At 39.0% G+C, this 17,969-nt stretch overlaps 1 protein-coding gene across 4 annotated transcripts in view; it reads left to right on the top strand.

Moving 5' to 3' along the window:
* Nucleotides 1-16,784, top strand: part of LOC118224144 (potassium voltage-gated channel subfamily H member 7-like) — a 97,898-nt gene extending 81,114 nt beyond the window's left edge. For all 4 annotated transcript variants that reach the window (XM_035411359.1, XM_035411358.1, XM_035411357.1 and 1 more), the window contains 2 exons: nt 7,712-7,895; nt 11,696-16,784. In XM_035411359.1, coding sequence (XP_035267250.1) covers nt 7,712-7,895; nt 11,696-11,986 — 475 coding nt within the window. In that variant the 3' untranslated portion in view covers nt 11,987-16,784. The remainder of the gene's footprint in view (nt 1-7,711; nt 7,896-11,695) is intronic.
* The last annotated feature ends 1,185 nt before the right edge of the window (nt 16,785-17,969 follow it).

The raw sequence follows: 17,969 nt of genomic DNA, 5'->3' as shown, positions 1-17,969 counted from the left end.
CTTTCATTTTGTAGCCATACATCATTGTTTGAATTGGCCAATAATCAAACCAGGTGTAATCCAGGTCTTTACCTTCCTCTGGCCAAACAAGCAATGATTCTGAGGATAAGTCCACAGACATTTCCACCAAATTCAATGACTTAATATGAAAAATCACAATTGTGGTGGTTAAGAACTGGTACGCCGGTAGTGAGTGTGGGACTAACAGCATTGTTCCTGAGAACAGGAATTGACTGCAGGGTTGAGGTGCTCTAATGCAGCTCCACATTTGTGCCCTTCAAATTTTATTAAACCACAGTATCATGCCGATTGCAGAAACAAAGATGATTTGCCACTCAATGGCATTTTTAACCACTCAAGGTGTCATGAGTAGCCTGTTAGCACAACTATACAAGAAAATGTATGTACTGGTAAATAAATGTGGCTTTTATTATATTAGGGAGTGTTTCAGTTAGCCATACCACCACGCACTCTGCTCCTGCCGACTGGCTGAATCTAAGCAAGTGTGGGCTTGGTTAGTACTTGGATGGGAGACCACCAGGGAATACTGTGTTGCTGCTGGAAGTGGTGTTGGTGGGCCAGCAGGGGGCAATCTTCCCTCTGCTCAAATAAACCTCAATGCCCCAGTGCAGTGACGGGGACACTGTGCTGTAGGAGATGCTGTCTTTTGGATGAGACGTTAAACAGAGGTCCTGACTCACTGTGGTCATTAAAGATCCCATGACACTATTCGCAAAGAGTAGGGGGTTCCCCGGTGTCCTGGCTAAAATCCCAGATCTGGCTCTCTCAAAAACTTGCCACGTAATCATCCTCTGATTTAATTGGCTAAAAAAATGTTCTCTCCCTCCTGTGGAGCTGGAGTGGACCACTCATTCTCAAACTCCTATTTTTCAGATGCTTCACTATCATCTTCACTAATTTATAAGAAAGCACTAAAACTGTGTTTTCTGTTTCATTTCTTTGGCAATTTTAACTAGCAAACTGCAAACCATGAGCCATGCTTTTCGGGCAGTTTCAGAAAATGAGGAACAACAGGAAGTGGTGCTAACTGAGTGATTTAAATGCAAGACAATTAATGTGTTCTGGAATGTTCTGAAGAAGTCTCTCACATTTCTTAACTAATTTGATATGACAGTAAGCTGAGGGGCATTTTTTACATCTAAGAATTACACGGTGACCTGCTTAGATGTGCACAGCAGAAAAACACAAATAAATATTTGTGCATGCATATAAACACATGAAACTGAGTAGGAGCAACACACCTCATCCTTTGCAGGAAAACTCTATGCTTGCTGCTCAGAATTGCAGATCTGCAATGGACAGTCAATACTACTACAACTAGTAGCACAAAAACTGTAGGTCTGTGTGTTCTCCAAAACAAAAACATAACAAGCTGTACAGTAAATCTCATAAGGCATGTAGCCCAAGTATGTAGATACAGAAACTGAAATATGTTGTATTTCATGTTTCATGTGAAATTCATGTTGAATTGTAAACGAGAAATTTCCACTGTTTTCTTATGCTACTTCTCATGTATCCAAACTCCCAACTTTTTTAAAATTTTTGTTAGACCTAATGTTATAGAGGGAGTTGAGTATTTATGGTTTATCAGTCCGTAACACTGAGCTCTGTGTCTCTGAGGTTCTATTTTATTTTAGGCTCAACCACTGCTAAAATGAGAATATACTGAGTAAACACACATCTTGCTCCTCTAGTTTATAGGCTGTCTTGACAACATAATTTGTCTAAGGAGGCTTTTTCAGTTGCCATAAATGTGTATTTCGGGACAGGGATATCGAACATGACAAGACTACCAATTCACTATGACCTTTACGCACAGGAATTAAAGTGAAAGATATCAGCCAGTCGTGTTGGACATAATGAAACCTGGTGCATTACCATCTAGTCAGGAAATTACCACAATTGTGGTGGATACACCTTCATTCACAGTTTCACAGATTAACCTTGCATACAAAATTAGGGCCTATTTTGCTTCTTGTCATGCAATAGACACTGTTAGCCGCTGTCCAAAGCTATTGGCAGGTAAAATACATTTTTTTAAGTGACTGTAAAGGTAAATCCGTGAATGGCTTTAGACTACATTGTATGGGGTTACTATGTATGTATTAAGCATAAGCAAACAGTAAGAGAAATCAATTGCCTTGCAATGACTTATTTCAGTCTAAATATTTCCATCAGTTCCTATGTGTGGATTGAATGGGTGGAGTTCAATTTACCAGGCGCTGAGCTATTGGGTTCATGATGTCATGAAGGACCTGATGTAATGGCCAATAAACATTTTAGTCTCATTGTATATCGCCTCCCATAGTTTGAGGCAAATAAAAGTATTCTATCCCCCTAAAACAGCCTCTTTGAGTCTGAGCGAAACACTCCTTTGCCATAGAGAATTGTTGTCGGCATTATCAATATAGATATAGATATATATAGCTATCAATATAGATTATAATATAGAATATTCTGCTCTGCTAACAGTTTCATTTGTATGAGTTAGCAGATGGTGAACAGCACCAATAAAGTTCCAGGTTCGTAAAATGAGGGTCAGGTACTTTACTGGCACAATCATTTATTGTAAAACTGCACAGAAATAACAGAAATAAAGTTTGTTACAAACTTACATTGTTTCAATGTTGTGGGTGTATCTAAACTTACAACAATATATCGGAATTAGCATATTATTACTAGCATTCATAAAGACAGGAGTTTTTAAGAATAATATACTTTCTAATTTCTCTACTTTAATACACATTAAACTACAGATAATAATTTTGTTAAATTTAACAATCAACTTATTAATCATAATATTTATAGCCATATATCGCTCAAGGCTAACAAAGAAAGTGGAGACATCAGCATCAATCGTCTTATCTTTGAAAATGAAAGTATGTAACGGTCTCATCACGAAGCATCTTAGCAACAAAGAGACATAACATTCTTATTTCAAGTAACTTTTGTAATCTTAGGCTATATTTTATAATAGGCTATACTAATGTTAACCACACAAAGGAGCTAGCTGCTTATGAATTGTGCAGAACATAGAATGTCAGTTACTTCAGTGCAGAAATATATAAGAATTTTGAAGGTTTATTTGCAGCCTACCAAAGCATGCGCTGGAAAATATTCTGTAATGTTGAGAAGCTGGCTATAGACAATTGCTAATTGTTTTAATTTATGAGGTAGGCTGCAGTAGACTATGTAGGGTCTCATAATTACTGTTTTGCAGAAATCACAGACGGAATCTGGGTTAAAAATTGCAGAATTTACACATAAATGGTAAATGGACTGCATTTATATAGCGCTTTTATCCAAAGTGCTTTACAATCGATGCCTCTCATTCACCCATTCACACACACACTCACCCACCAACAGTGAAAGGCTGCCATGCAAGGTACCAATCAGCTCGTTGGGAGCAATTAGGGGTTAGGTGTCTTGCTCAGGGACACTTCGACAAGCCCAGGGCGAGGGATCGAACCAGCAACCCTCCGACTGCCAGACAACTGCTCTCACCACCTGAGCTATGTCATCCCTACATAAACCGGAATGCCACTGAATTGTGAGGTCTCTCTCTAAATTTTACAAATTTTTTTTTTTATTTAACCTTTATTTACCCAGGATAGGTTCGCTGAGCACGGATGCTCTTTTGCAGGAATGCCCTGCTTCACACTCATACACATTCACACCTGGGAGCTACCCAGTACAACCACAATCCTCTATTGTTGGCCACTGAGCAGCTCCACTGGAGGGACAGAACATTTTTTAGCCAATTAAATCAGGGGATGATTACGTGGCAAGTTTTTGCGAGATCGGGGATTTTAGCCAGGACACCGGGGAACCCCCTACTCTTTGCAAATAGTGTCATGGGATCTTTAATGACCACAGTGAGTCAGGACCTCGGTTTAACGTCTCATCCAAATGACGGCATCTCCTACAGCACAGTGTCCCCATTACTGCACTGGGGCATTGGGGTTTATTTGACCAGAGAGAAGATTGCCCCCTGCTGGCCCACCAACACCACTTCCAGCAGCAACTCAGTATTCCCTGGTGGTCTCCCATCCAAGTACTAACCAAGCCCACACTTGTGTGGTGGTATGGTTGCTGGCTGTGGTGGTATGGCTGCTGGCAAATTGAATTGGGTACAGTTGAACATCAGGGATACCATTTGCATATGTCTGGTGTGTGTTTGTTTAGCCATGTGTGTTTGTTTACTTGTGGGTGGTTGTTTGTACATTAGTAATATGTAGTAGTAGTAGTCCAAAATTAACATGATGGCATCAATGTGGGAGCCAACATTTTTGAAAGTGACGTTGCAAGCTGGTTTGCTCATCAAGTATTCTGTAATGTAGCTAAGCTACTGTAACTCTTGCATAGGGGTTGCCTGCATCAGTTCACTAAATCACTTTACCACTGCTGTCAAAACTCTTGCATAGGGGTTGCCTGCATCAGTTCACTAAATCACTTTACCACTGCTGTCAAAACTTTATATATTTACAGTCGAAAACAAAAAGCATAAAACTTTACATTAGCTTATCAATCAAGAGTGTTGACATTTCTGTGAGTGGATTAGAGATGTGTGTTTATTTTGTAAGCTAAATGAATGTGCGCCATGCCAAATGTGCACCTGTTTCCCAGGTGTTTGTAGACTACAGTCTTTGTAGAATATACAAACTCTGCCTGGATTTTCCAAATGAATAGATATTTCTCAACTAAAAATTTAATTGAATATCAGGATTAATATACTTACATTTCCATAATTTAGCACACATTTATTCTTAATTTTTCATTTTTTCTGCTTGAAAAATGCAGAATTCTGCGTCAATGTGACCTCTGGTGTATGCTTACGCTTGCCAGAATTTTTTCGAATGTTGGCAGCTCCTTTAACATAAGCAATTGCTACCAGAAGGGCTGCCTGAAGAGACAGCCATTTAAGGTCAGTGCTCTCTGAGGGGCTGAGAGGCAGGCTTAGAGAGGGCCTTGAGGAGACTCCAGATCCCCCTGAGGTCCTTGTTAGATGGTGAACCCCTTTCATAAAGCTAATGAAGCATAGCTTGAGTCCCGGTGGGCACTCTCATCACGGCAGTGGCGGCTAGACTCTCTCCTTCCTGTCTCCGGGAGACACTCCTGGAACTGCGCAAATGCTGAGCTGCTTTGATATTCGTTGCACCCATCCTTTGCTTTTCATGCCACCATTAATAAAACTGCTATCTAAAAGTGTTGTAGTGGAGTAGGCTCTAGTGTTCTGCAGTGATTTCACCATGTGTTGAATGCCCAGGTGTTACAGTGTGTCAAGGGTCTGTGTGGGGTACCTCCCATGCTTTCCTGACAGGAAGAATTAAATTGTGTGGAACCATCTGCTTGTGGCACAGTGTGTTGCTATCAGTATGAGCTTGGACTCATTAGAGGCATTGACCGCAGTAATGTATATTATTGCTTTCCTGGCCATTTGGGTTAGGAGACAAATGGACCTAAACTTCCATAAAGCAATGCCTAATGAGATCCATCTCCTGGGAGTCTTTCTTCCTTGAAGAGAAGCTATGAAACCATAATAAAAAGTCCATGCATGTCAAAAGTGCTCACAGAAGCTAGGTGTTTGGGGACATATTCGCTTAATTCAAGTAAGTTTTAGAGAAGGAGGGCTATTCTGATGAGGCAAAAAATAAGTTTTCCAGGGGTAAATAATCTTCCCTGGTTTCCAGTAAGTTTATATACAGTTGGCACTGGGTAGGTGGATAGACTCCAAACACCATCGCAGACACTGCATTTCTACCAAACCAAACAAGGAGGCACCAAAGAAGGGTTTGCGAGGTTAAAGGCCCAGTGGCAACAGGAATGTCAGCAGTGCTGTAAACCTCCATCTGATCATGTTGTACCAAGTCCAGGGAGACAAAGATGGATGAGATATTCTGGTGTCTGTAACATTGATTCTCATGAGGAGGTGTAAGATGGCTGTTGTCTGGCAGTCGGAGGGTTGCTGGTTCGATCCCCTGCCCTGGGCATGTCGAAGTGTCCCTGAGCAAGACACCTAACCCCTAATTGCTCCCAAGAAGCTGACTGGTACCTTGCATGGCAGCCTTTCACCGTTGGCATGTGAGTGTGTGTGTGAATGGGTGAATGAGAGGCATCAATTGTAAAGCGCTTTGGATAAAAGCGATATATAAATTCAGTCCATTTACCATTTGCCATGACTGCATGGCTCATCTTGTAAATATGATTTAATACTATATTTACATTAACTAGAACCTGTTAAAATACAGGGTCTGTGGAATCTGTGGCACTATCAAGCCTTGGCTCACCCTTGCCTGGCAGAACTATGGAATGCAGAATTGATCTGAGCTGCACTGTACCAGCCTCACCAGGCCTAAAGACAATTAATCCCTGGTCAAAAAAGTCTGCATATTAGCGGAAGATTAGGAACCCTCACTAGCGGCTGGAGCTGAGGTTATAATCCCACCTTGGCTTCTGAAGTCTGAGAGTCTACTGGGGAGGCCATGTCATTATAGTCATCCTTCTTAAGACTGACTTCAGGGGAGATCAATTGTTCTGGGCCTCAAATTACTGATTTGTTGCTTCTCTTTGGTTTCCTGATGTGCGAGAGCATCAGGGTGCCTTGTTTTTCAGGCTGTTCTCTGCTGGTTCTCTGCTGGTTTGTTCACAGCTAATCTTTCAGATGCATGGAGCACATTCAAATTCAGACTTAACATGGAGTACATTCTGCAAATGCTGATACAGTCATTTTGTTTCTTCAGACATACTGTACCTTTGTTTTCTTTCATGACATTAATTGAATTTTTTTTACATTCCACCATAATTATTCAGTATAATACTTGCAATACATGTATATCCCCAAAAAGTCATCAACAGCCTCACTGGTTGTTTTCAAAACCATGCTCTTTTCAGAAAACCAGAAGGTACTTAGGAAGTCATATTACTGTAGCGTCTGACAGGAAGAATTGCTCAGAATTGTTTAAAAAACACAGGTTTAGTCAGATTATTGAAAGAGATTGCAGTTTGCATTACTGCAAGCAGAAATCTTGTGTGATCCCAGTTGCGCTACAAATGTATAATTTCCTAAATGTTCAAGAAAAAGTATTACATATGCAGATGCTTTAATAAAACTGTAACATAGGCTGAGATAAAACACAGGCTGCATTATTTTTAAATAGACTGTTATTAAATTTGTCAAGAAATATCAGCGGACAAAAAATTGTTTGTAAGTATTAGACTGAAGCTGCACAGTTAAGCTCTCCAATCGTATTAGGAGCCGTGATTAAATTTTGAAAACACGGTTTGGAGTCTGTTTGGTAAATTACTTGAGTATGAGCACCCCCTACAGTGATAAGAGGGTATTACTGACAAGACATACACATGATCACTTTAAGAAATGCCATTCACGATAAGAGTATCATTGTACTAATTTGAAGAAAAAAAACTAAGTAGCTCTAGGTAAGAGCATCTGCTAAATGGCAGTAATATAATGGATGCATGTGACATTATTTCTATTTCATTGTTCTTCTGGGAGTTTTTCTTGAACAGCCTGTCTATGAGGTAGGGAACCCTTTAACAGTTTTACTCCTTTAGGCACTGGGTTTTGCTGTTTTTTCATTTCTATCTGGAAAACATTTTGTTCAGCACTTACTGAGCAACTCAGTTAAATAATGTGCAATAAAAATGTCCCCCCCCACCCCCCCCATTTCAGACTAGAGTCGCAGATGACGTCAGACATTCAGACCATCCTTCAGCTGCTGCAGAGGCAGTCTACCCTGGGCCCCCCCGCCTACAGCACGGTGACGGCTAGTCCGGAGTACCAGAGGTCTGCCATCCAGGTCCAGCCGGTCACAGCCATTAAGACTGACAGGAGATTCAGTCCCACCTCAACACAGGTACAGGCCTGAGGGACTTAAAAACGCATCCAAACCCATCCCTTAGTAACAACAAGGACTAATACTGTACCAGGTGGTTTTGAGTCTATTCATAGTAAACCGTTTCAATATTTTTATATACGCTAGCGCAAAACAGTCTGCTTCCAGTGGAGCTATTACAAGATAGTAAAAAGTAGATAGCTGGTCAAAAGACCAGCCATTTTTAATATAGATGAGTGAAAAACCAAGGTTGAAATTCTTATCAAATAGTTTAGAAAATATATTGAATAAATATTACTGATAATAATTTAATGATATAATAATACAATAATTGAGAGCAGTGGGGAAAATACTTTTCTGTTACCATGGGAACTATGGGGGGGGGGGACTTACAGCAAACACAAATGAATAAAATAAGAACAAAGAATGTTTGGTCTTTGAAGCATGCCTCGAGACAGACAGACAGACAGGCAGGCTGGCAGGCTGGCAGACAGACAGGTAGGTTGGCCTGATGTGTAAAATACCTCAGTGTTCCCAGCCTTTTTATGTGATGGTGGAGCAGGCTTCTTCTCATTAAGAAGACCACTAAAGACTTGTACATAAAGATGTACATGAGTGTATATATCAGACATATGATCATATATGGGAGGGGTAGTGTTGGGATGATAGACAATTCTCCACCCAAAATTGACAGTTAGATCACAGGGAATCATTCACATTAACAAACCAATATAGGGGATCTACACAGGTCTCACAAAGGAGAATTTGACAGGCTGCTGGTGCTGAATCGTATGGCTGTAGCTTCTCTCTTCCAGCCACAGGCATCCTTGCATAATATTTAGTCATTACTGACAGAGAAAATGGCATGATTGTGTTTAGATTGGATCAGGACCCCTGGACCTCAGCTTGAATGGTCTATTTTAACTCCCTGCAAATGCTCTTAATCTGGTCTGAATTGTGAGGGAGGGGGGAGTGTCGGAGGAGCACACGCACTGTACAGGGACTTGAAAAGCTTATTACTGAGGTGATAAGACACTGAGGCTAGAGAAAATGAGGAAGGGGAAAAATAAAACAGACTGACAGGAGTGAAAACTCAAACTCCCTGTCAAGCCTTAAAAAACGGCCAAACCGAAAACAACCTTGTAAAAACAAGGGCAAGAAACAGAGAAAGAAAAACACTGAGCACCACTCAGGAACGAAAATAGTTGGGATAGAAACCAGGGAAACCCAACGTAACGGAGTCACAGCTCAGACCCAAAACAAAAAGGAAAACTTGGGGGTCGAACACCGAGATACCAAAGAACCTAAGACGCAGCTTAGGAAAACGAAAAGGTAAAGCTCTAACAGTCTGCCGGCATGAAGCCCAGAAACACAGACCGAAATACAAACCTTTTGAGGGAGAAACGCTTCTTGAGAAGCGGGAGAAAAGGAGGCTTTTAAACAGGCTCTGAATACCTTACCGGCTCAATGTGAACTTAAGTTGACACTGAAGCAAGGACTGAAAGTTAGACAGCGTCTTAAATAGCCTTGCATGACGCAGGTGGCCGAAATCACGGCATAGGGAGGAATAAACGGAAACAGGTGCGTCCAATGAGGTAATAATCAGGCCGGGAGGCCAAAATCGGAACTGCACCCCAAACCCATGACATGAATAGTGAAAAAACCACACAGGCATTAGCCTGGAGGCTAAGGCATCTGTAGCAAAAGCTTCTTGCTTCTACTCTCCCGACAGTTATGTTTAATGTCATTTTGTGCTCACTGTATGTTGAATTAATATAGAAGCTTCTCAAACACAGCCAAATGCTTGTAGATGTCATTTTATGCATTTATTGTAATTTAATTAAAACAAAGCAACAGACACTAGCAGAATTTTCAATATACAGAATGTTCCATTGTAAATATCAGACTAGCACGTCTGTACTCAGCAGGGATTATTTTACAATGAGGGCGCCAGTGTCCACACATTCCAAAGGGCTAATTATAAAGAATATAAAAATGAACTATTCATGAAAAGCAGTAATTAAAATCTGTCCTTACAAGCCTGCTACCTTCAGATTAGTCAAGAATTCTATTTTTGGACTGTGCTGTGCACACAGAAGTCTAGCAGTGCTATCCACTGCACCATCGTGCCGCCCAATGATGTTCTAATGGATTAAATTCATTCTAATCCATCGGAGGGCAAACACCACTCACTCACACACTCATACAATATCGACAGGCAATTCAGACTCTGTTTTTAAACATGCGTATATTTTGTTTTTCCTCAAAAGTATTACAGTTCTCAAAAGCGTATATACAGTACATACATATAAGATCTGCCCTTTGCTTTTGCATATCAAATCTAGGAAATTTGTCATAGGTATTATAATGAAACTGATGCACTCTGTGTGGAGTGTGGCAAATGTGGTGCATAATATTGAATTGTAACTGTGTTTTGTATTAGTCAGTTTTTTGTGAATTCTGTGAAAGATGTTCGCATTCTTTAACTGAATGTTCATGTTGAACATCTCTTTTCCATTAATATTTTTTTTAAATATAATTATAGTTAAATTCATTATTTATAGTGCTGTATAATTTTGCTGTTAATCCTTTTATTAAGAAAAATTTGATCATTATCTTTTCAATTAGTGTTTCTGGGAAGATTGGAAAGTTTTGAGAGTAACAGAATTGATTCAATTCCTTATCTGCAAATATATTTTTTAAATGGGTATCTGGTAATCTCTCTTAAATAATTAAAATCAGAAAATGTATCATTGTGGCATTTCCGTATAGCGTTTCCAACTTTTTTAGTCCCTACCTTTTCAATTCCTTTCTCTCTTACTTTCCCCTAACCGCTACTTACTTTTCTAAACATGCTGCAATGCCTTCCCATATGCAGATAGGACTGACACAGACTCTACCATGATCACTATCATGCATCATGCTAGTTCACTATATGACCAAAAGTATCTGGACACCCCTTGGTCAGGAGCTGTTTTTCAGAGTTTGGGCTAGGCCCCTTAGTTCCAGTGAAAGCAATCTTAATGATACAGCACACAATCACATTCTAGATCAAGGGCGCGCAATTCCGTTCTTGGAGGGCCGGTGTGTATGCATGTTTTTGTTTCCACCAGTTACCCTGGCTGCATACAACAACACCGGTTCACTCGTAGATTAGATCATAGCAACACATTTCATACAGGGTCACGAAAACAGTCTTCGTCTGTCATTCAAGCGCTTATCAAGACTGTCAGATTATGTAAAAATTAAGGGCTAATTGAGTAATTAAGGCCAGAAGTTGGCATGAAAGCCAGAAACGGATACAGTCCTCGTTGCCCACCTCTGTTCTAGATGATTCTGTGCTTCTCCAACAGTTTGGGAAAGACCCTTTCCTGTTTCAGCATGACAGTGCCCCTGGGCACACAGCGAGGTCCATGTAGAAATGGTTTTGTCAAGATTGGTGTGGAAGAACTTTACTAGCCAGCACAGAGCTCTGATCTCAACCCCATCCAACACCTTTGGGATCAGTTGGAAAGCCAACTGTGACCCAGGCCTAATCACTCAATCAGTGCCCAACTTCACTAATGCTCTTCTGGCTGAATGGAAAGAAATTCCAGCAGCTATGCTCCAACATCTGGTATAAAGCCTTCCCAGAAGAGTGCAGGTTGTTATACCAACTCCATATTAATGCCTCTAATTTTGGATGAGATATTGGATGTCAGGTGTCCACATACTTTTGACCATGTAGTGCATCTTTGGAGACATATAACATTTGATCTTTCAGCATAGCATAGCATGAGAGGAAATGGCAATGAGTGTTTATCTGTATGTCTGTTTTACAGTGTCCTGAATTCGTCAGCTTAGAGGTGTCCCACAAGAAATCCAAAGAGTCCTTGTCATGCACAGTCCAGATGGACACAGCTCCTGGCGAGAACCCCACAGCACCAATGGAGCAGAATTTAGAATCAGACCACGGACACAAACAGGACCCAATGCCTGCCCTTGATCCGCAGCGGCCTAAGCCTCCCCTGCTTCCAATGCGACACCCCTCCCTCCCAGAATCCTCCCCCAGTAACACAGGAATGTCTGGACTCCACAGGCCAGTTTCTGATCCTGGTCTTCCAGGGAAGTAGTATTCTGTTGTCTCAGCTCTATTGACTGCCTATCTCCATTGCGAATCAGAATCCTCTACTGCTTGACTCAGGGTCTAGAAGGATACTGTATTGTCATATGCAATGAATACTGTAGACTTTCTCCCTATCTTTCAAATATGTTAAGACATGGTTCATCGTACATAATTTGTATATGTACTGCAGGCGTTTCACTGCCAGCGACACAAGGCACCTTTCATGCTTGTTACAGTACAGAAATGCACGCTGGGATGTATTCCTTGTTGCATGTCCAACATAGCTCATTTCAGTGGTAATCAGGTGTTACACTGGCATGCTCCTAGGCAATTAATAGCACTTTTATAGTTTGTTTTGGTTTTGTAAAGGACAAAAGTGTGCAATGGCACATCAGTGCTTTAATGTTCAAATATCCCAGCGCGCTTAGACTCCAGTTTATTGTACAGCTGAAAAATGATTCAGCTGTTATAAAAAATGTTAACAGATGCTAAGTACCATATTTAGCCAATTAAGAGGCTCTCAATCCAGATGGAACGTTGTGCCTAATGCTGGAGATTAAAACATTTATGCTTACAAATGAAAAACTGGTTACGAACCCACCGACAACAAAATCATTAACTTGCAGTAAATGTTATGCTGTCAAAGGTTAACACCTTGTCCTAAAATAGACAGTTTTATTGGTGCAAACCCCTGTGTCATAATAAGGAATATTAGTTTTTTTCATCTGAATCATATGATTATAATATTCTTACCTGAAGTTTCTTATTGGGACTAATAAAGCAATAATATGTAAATTAATTATTAGCTGGAACTGGGGGATTACACATTTTTAAAGAATTTATGGAACAAGAGAGAAATCTGGCACCAATACATGAATATGTAATTGAACATTATAATTTGACCTTCAATATTAACACCTTTCAATATAAACATTATGGTAATTACCATTGTCTATTCTTCATTTATCCAACTATGCTCCTAAATTGGTGTGCTGTCCTGTAAGGGCACCATTTGACATTATTCTGTATGCCTTGCCTTATTTTTTTTTTAAGGAAAAACATGCTTTACATAAACATTGAGTTAGATTTAAAATTGAACAAAACTTTCCAAATATGATATAAAGGATGTATATAAATAATGTTTCATTCACATACTTTTAAAATACTAGCCTTTGCCTCTGAAAAAGTCTGAGTTAACTCACTTTATTAAAAACAGACGGAAAGTTCATAATAGTCTCGCTGGGTTGCAAGTACATGGATTCATTTTAGGGCTTCCATCTTTGTAACAGCAGAGTAGTAATAGTTATCAGTACTCCATTATACCTTAAACACTGGCATCACCCACCAGTGTACTTCCAGAATATTCCAAATATTGGGTGCAAGAAGTATACATATTATGAAAAATGAATAAATTGACACATTCAGAATTAGAATGTTAAATGACTTGATTTTTAGAATGAGTCAGTTGCTTGTATGAATGAATTGCATGTCTTTGCCTGAATATTCCCTGAAATTAGAACGTTTGCTCTTATATCATATATACTCTAGCATATTTTCTAACATTCTATTGGTGACAGGAAATGAATTTTGTAACAGCTGGTGGTACTGGCTTGAATGGCCTTTTCTGCAGTTAAAGGGTTGATTAAATTCAGGCAACTTGGTGGACAAAGCACGTCTATTGAAATTCAAATAATAGAAATTACTTAAATTAATTTGGCGATTAATTTAAAGTCATAATATTTCATCAAGTTTTCATACTTGTTTTCCCAAGAAATAGGTCTTGCAAGTATGTGAATATGTACTAGTGAAATTATTTTTCTCTTACATCCAACAGTGTTTGAATAAATCAAGCCCTCAAGTGTTGGGTAAACAAAAATATATAGTTATACATTTATTAGGGTGAACATAATGAACTGAATTAATGATTATGTGAATTTTGAGAAACTTCCATGTCAAATAATCGTTAGGGTCTGGTACCTGCACTATTAATACCAGTTAGGCTGCACTGTTGCTTTAATAAGCTTTTGAGAACTGCAGAAACTTGTGAAAGATGTAAAAGGCTCTGGGGTATTATTTACAACTGTTTCTTACAAAGCTATTAGACTTGCAAACTTTTGCACATGAATTTCAGACTTGTACTGGATAATATGTAACTTTTTAATCTTGTGTGTTTCAAAATTGTTTTTATGCATTTTTAAAGTTTGCCACTGTATATTTTATACAATGCAACACTTTACAGCTGAGCTGAATGTTTCTGTTCCTTATACAGTATATACATACATGTTTAAACAGTGGGTTTTAAATGAATTCATACCCTTGATAAAAAAAATTTAAAATACAGAATATTGGTGTAACAAAATTAATTCAAGTACACAAGCAGTATTTTTTTGCATGGAAAAAAAGGTATGTAAATGCACAAAGCAAATGTTTTAGAAGTGATTGCATGTTTTATTTAGTTTGAGCCACAAATGTTCTAACATCACTAGAAAATATTAATGCTAGCCTTTGATGCATGCTTCTGAGAACATTGCTTGCATTTTCCCTTAACAATTTCCTTTTTTCCCCAACCAAACTTAAGATTCAAAGCAGGAACCTGTTTTATTTTTAATGTACTTATCTATATATGAAACTTTTTCTCCTTCATTGTAACCACCAGTTCACCCCAACAAAAAAAAATGATTCTCAAAGTAAAATGCACTGATCATATGCAGTGGAATTAACACTGGTATTGCCTTTTTATCACCAAAAATACCAATGATGAGCTTGTCCATAACTATATTCCATTAGACTATAAAATATGGTATCAAGTGTTATTGAGATCTGCCATTTTTCATTCATTTTTTGTCATGGTTCCCATCCTTGCTCCTCAACCATTATACTATTCACACAACCACCTGATTCAAGTATCCCAAACTTTCTAAGATTTGTAAACACTGCCCTTGGTCCTGAGTTTGCCTTAAATTTGTACTGTTTGCTGGCTGTACATGTGTGGGTGTGCATCTACGTACTGCACAGTGCAGTCCACAGGTATTTAGACATTGACACAATTTTTGTTATTTCGGCTCTGTAGTCCAGCTTATTGGATTTGAAATGGGACAAGGGATGTGAGGTTAAAGTGCAGACTGTCAGTTTTGCAGGCACTTACATCCACATCATGTGGTAATTACAGCCTTGTTCATACATTTTGCCCCCATTTTATGTGAGCACAAGCAATTGGACAAATTAACACAATCTGAAATGATCATACTTGGTTGCAAATCCTTTGCATCCAAAGACTGCACGAAGTCTGCAACCCTGGTTATGCTTTGCCAGGCATATACCACAGCCATCTTCAGTTCCTGTTAGTTTCTGACAGGCAACAATTTAACCTCACATTCAGTGATTCATTTCAGATTCAGTGTTGCCACTATCCAAATAGAGTGAGCTCCATAATCTTTGGGACAAAGACTTGTTTTTTTTATTTTTTATTTTTTTTTTGCCTCTACTGTGTAGATTCTCTGATTTAATTAAAAGGTATTTGTATACATTTTGGCTTCACCATGTAGAAATGACAGCACTTTTTGTACATAGCCTTCTGCTTGTTTCAGGGGCTAGTTGCCTTACATTTATCTCTTCAGCATATGAAATGCATGTTGAATTCAATTCAGATCAGGTGTTTTCTAGTTTTTGGCTTTGTTGGATTAGCAGTATGTTTGGGATCATTGTCTTGCTGTAGGATGAAGGACAGTCCAATAAGTTTGGAGGTATTTGCCTGAACTTGAGAAGATAAGATGCTTCTGTACACTCAATAATTAATTTTGCTGCTGGTATCAGCAGTTACATCGAAGAGGTCAGCCAGTACCTGTGGCAGCCACACATGCCCAAACCATAACACCCCCACCACCACGTTTTACAGATGAGGGGAGAGTGCTTTGGATCTCTGGGACACTCCACACTTTGCTTTTGCCATTACTCTGATACAAGTGGATCTTGGTCTCATCTGTCCACAAGACCATTTTTCCAGAACTCTACAGGCTCTTTTAGGTACTTCTTAGCAAACCGTAAGCTGACTGTCCTATTTATTTGGCGAACCAATAGTTGTTATCTTGCAGTGTAGTCTCCATAGTCCTGATTGTGACGTCTTCTGTGGACAGTAGTCACTGACACATCCATGCCGGCCTCCTAAATAAAGTTTCTAATCTGTTGGACAGGTGTTTTTCCTCATTATGGTGAGAATTATTTAGTCCTTTACTTCCTTTGCCTACCAGGCCCATTGTAATTTCTGAGCTCACCACAGTGCTCTCTTTCTTCTTAATGATGTTTAAACAGTTGATTTTGAGAACTTCAGAAACTTGTGATGTGTAGAAGGGCTGTTTCCTACAAAGCTATTAGGCTGAATTTCAGAACTGTATTAGGTAATATGTCTTTTTTTTTTAAATCTTGTGTGTTCAAAATAGTTTTTTATGCATTTTTAAAGTTTGCCACTGTATATTTTATACAATGCAATACTTTACAGCTGATGCAAATGTTTCTGTTCCTTATACAGTATATTTATTTTTAGACACCTAAAGTTTTGGCCTATGTCTCTGACTATTGTTTTTTTATTTTTTTATTTCTCAGCCTCATAATGGCTTCCTTGACGTTCATTGGCACAAATCTGATCCTCATGTTGACAAACACCAACATCAGACTCCAAAGGGGATCAAAAGCCAAGAATAGATACAGAAAGCTGTCTTATACCAGTACTAAGGAAGCAGTTAACCACACCTGACTAAGCAGAAACACCTGTGAAGCCATTTGTCCAAACTATTATGATGCCCTGAAATGGGGGGTGGGGTGGGGGGGGGGGGGTGGGCTATGTATAAAAAGTGCTGTCATTTCTACATAGTAAAACAAAAATGTATAAAGATACCCTTTAATAAAAACCAAGAATCTGCACTGTAATCCCATGTGAATTGTTTGATTATGAATCTAAAATTGTGGTGAATGAAGCCAAATCAAGAAAAAAATATATAACTGTCCCAAACATTATGAAGTCCACTGGACTTACTGCACTATACACACAGACACACATTGTTATTTATATAAAATTATTCAAGGGTATGAATAACTTTTAAGCCCACAGTGTATATACATATGTCTGTGTGTGAGTGTGGGTGGGTGTGTAAATATAAACATAAACAGCATATATTGTACATAAGTATGGTTGATTTAGGTAAAAAAAAAAACTATTAATAATTGCATAAATAAATAACTTTAAAGCATAAGAAATAAAATTGTGAGTTTGTTTTTGTATATTGACCATGTATTTTGAGTTGCTGACATTGACAGTCACAAAGGTTCAACACAAAGCGGTTTGACAAGAGACAATGAGTAAATATTATAATTAAATATGATTTTATTTTACCATTTGATTCAGGCCTACATTTACAGAATCTCACAGCAGGCAGTTACATAAGTGAAGGTAAAGTTGTGCTCTCAACATACAGTTTTTGTTGCTCACAGCCGTACTGCATCAGTTCTGTGGTAATTTTGAAGCCATTGCATTGGAGTGTTTAGCAACTATCCTGCTAAGTGTCCATCTCTGTCTCTGTCCCTGTTGATTGTCCCTGAGATTTGAAATGCAACCAGTTCCTCTTTTTCCATGCACTTTGTTTGCGTGGCATATATTTCCATAATGTTTGGAATCATTGTCTTGCTGTAGGATGAAGGACAGTCCAATAAGTTTGGAGGCATTTGCCTGAACTTGAGTAGATACAATGCTTCTGTACACTCAATGCTGTTGGTATCAGCAGTTACCTCAAAGAAGTCAGCCAGTACCTATGGCAGCTACACATGCCCAAACCAGAACACCATTCCCCATTAAATAATTATCCAGTATTTGTGACCAATGCACATGCATTTGCAGAGCTTATATGCCTCTTTGGAACTCTGTTACCTCATGTTGCTTTACAATCTCACATATCAAACTTTGCATATCAAATTTCTGATCGTCAGACCTCTCACTCCCA

Source organism: Anguilla anguilla, chromosome 3 (assembly GCF_013347855.1).
Source record: "Anguilla anguilla isolate fAngAng1 chromosome 3, fAngAng1.pri, whole genome shotgun sequence".
NCBI classification, from domain to species: Eukaryota; Metazoa; Chordata; class Actinopteri; order Anguilliformes; family Anguillidae; genus Anguilla; species Anguilla anguilla.
The sequence above is the reverse complement of the archived record's forward strand: the minus strand, read 5'-3'. Positions and strand labels throughout refer to the sequence as shown.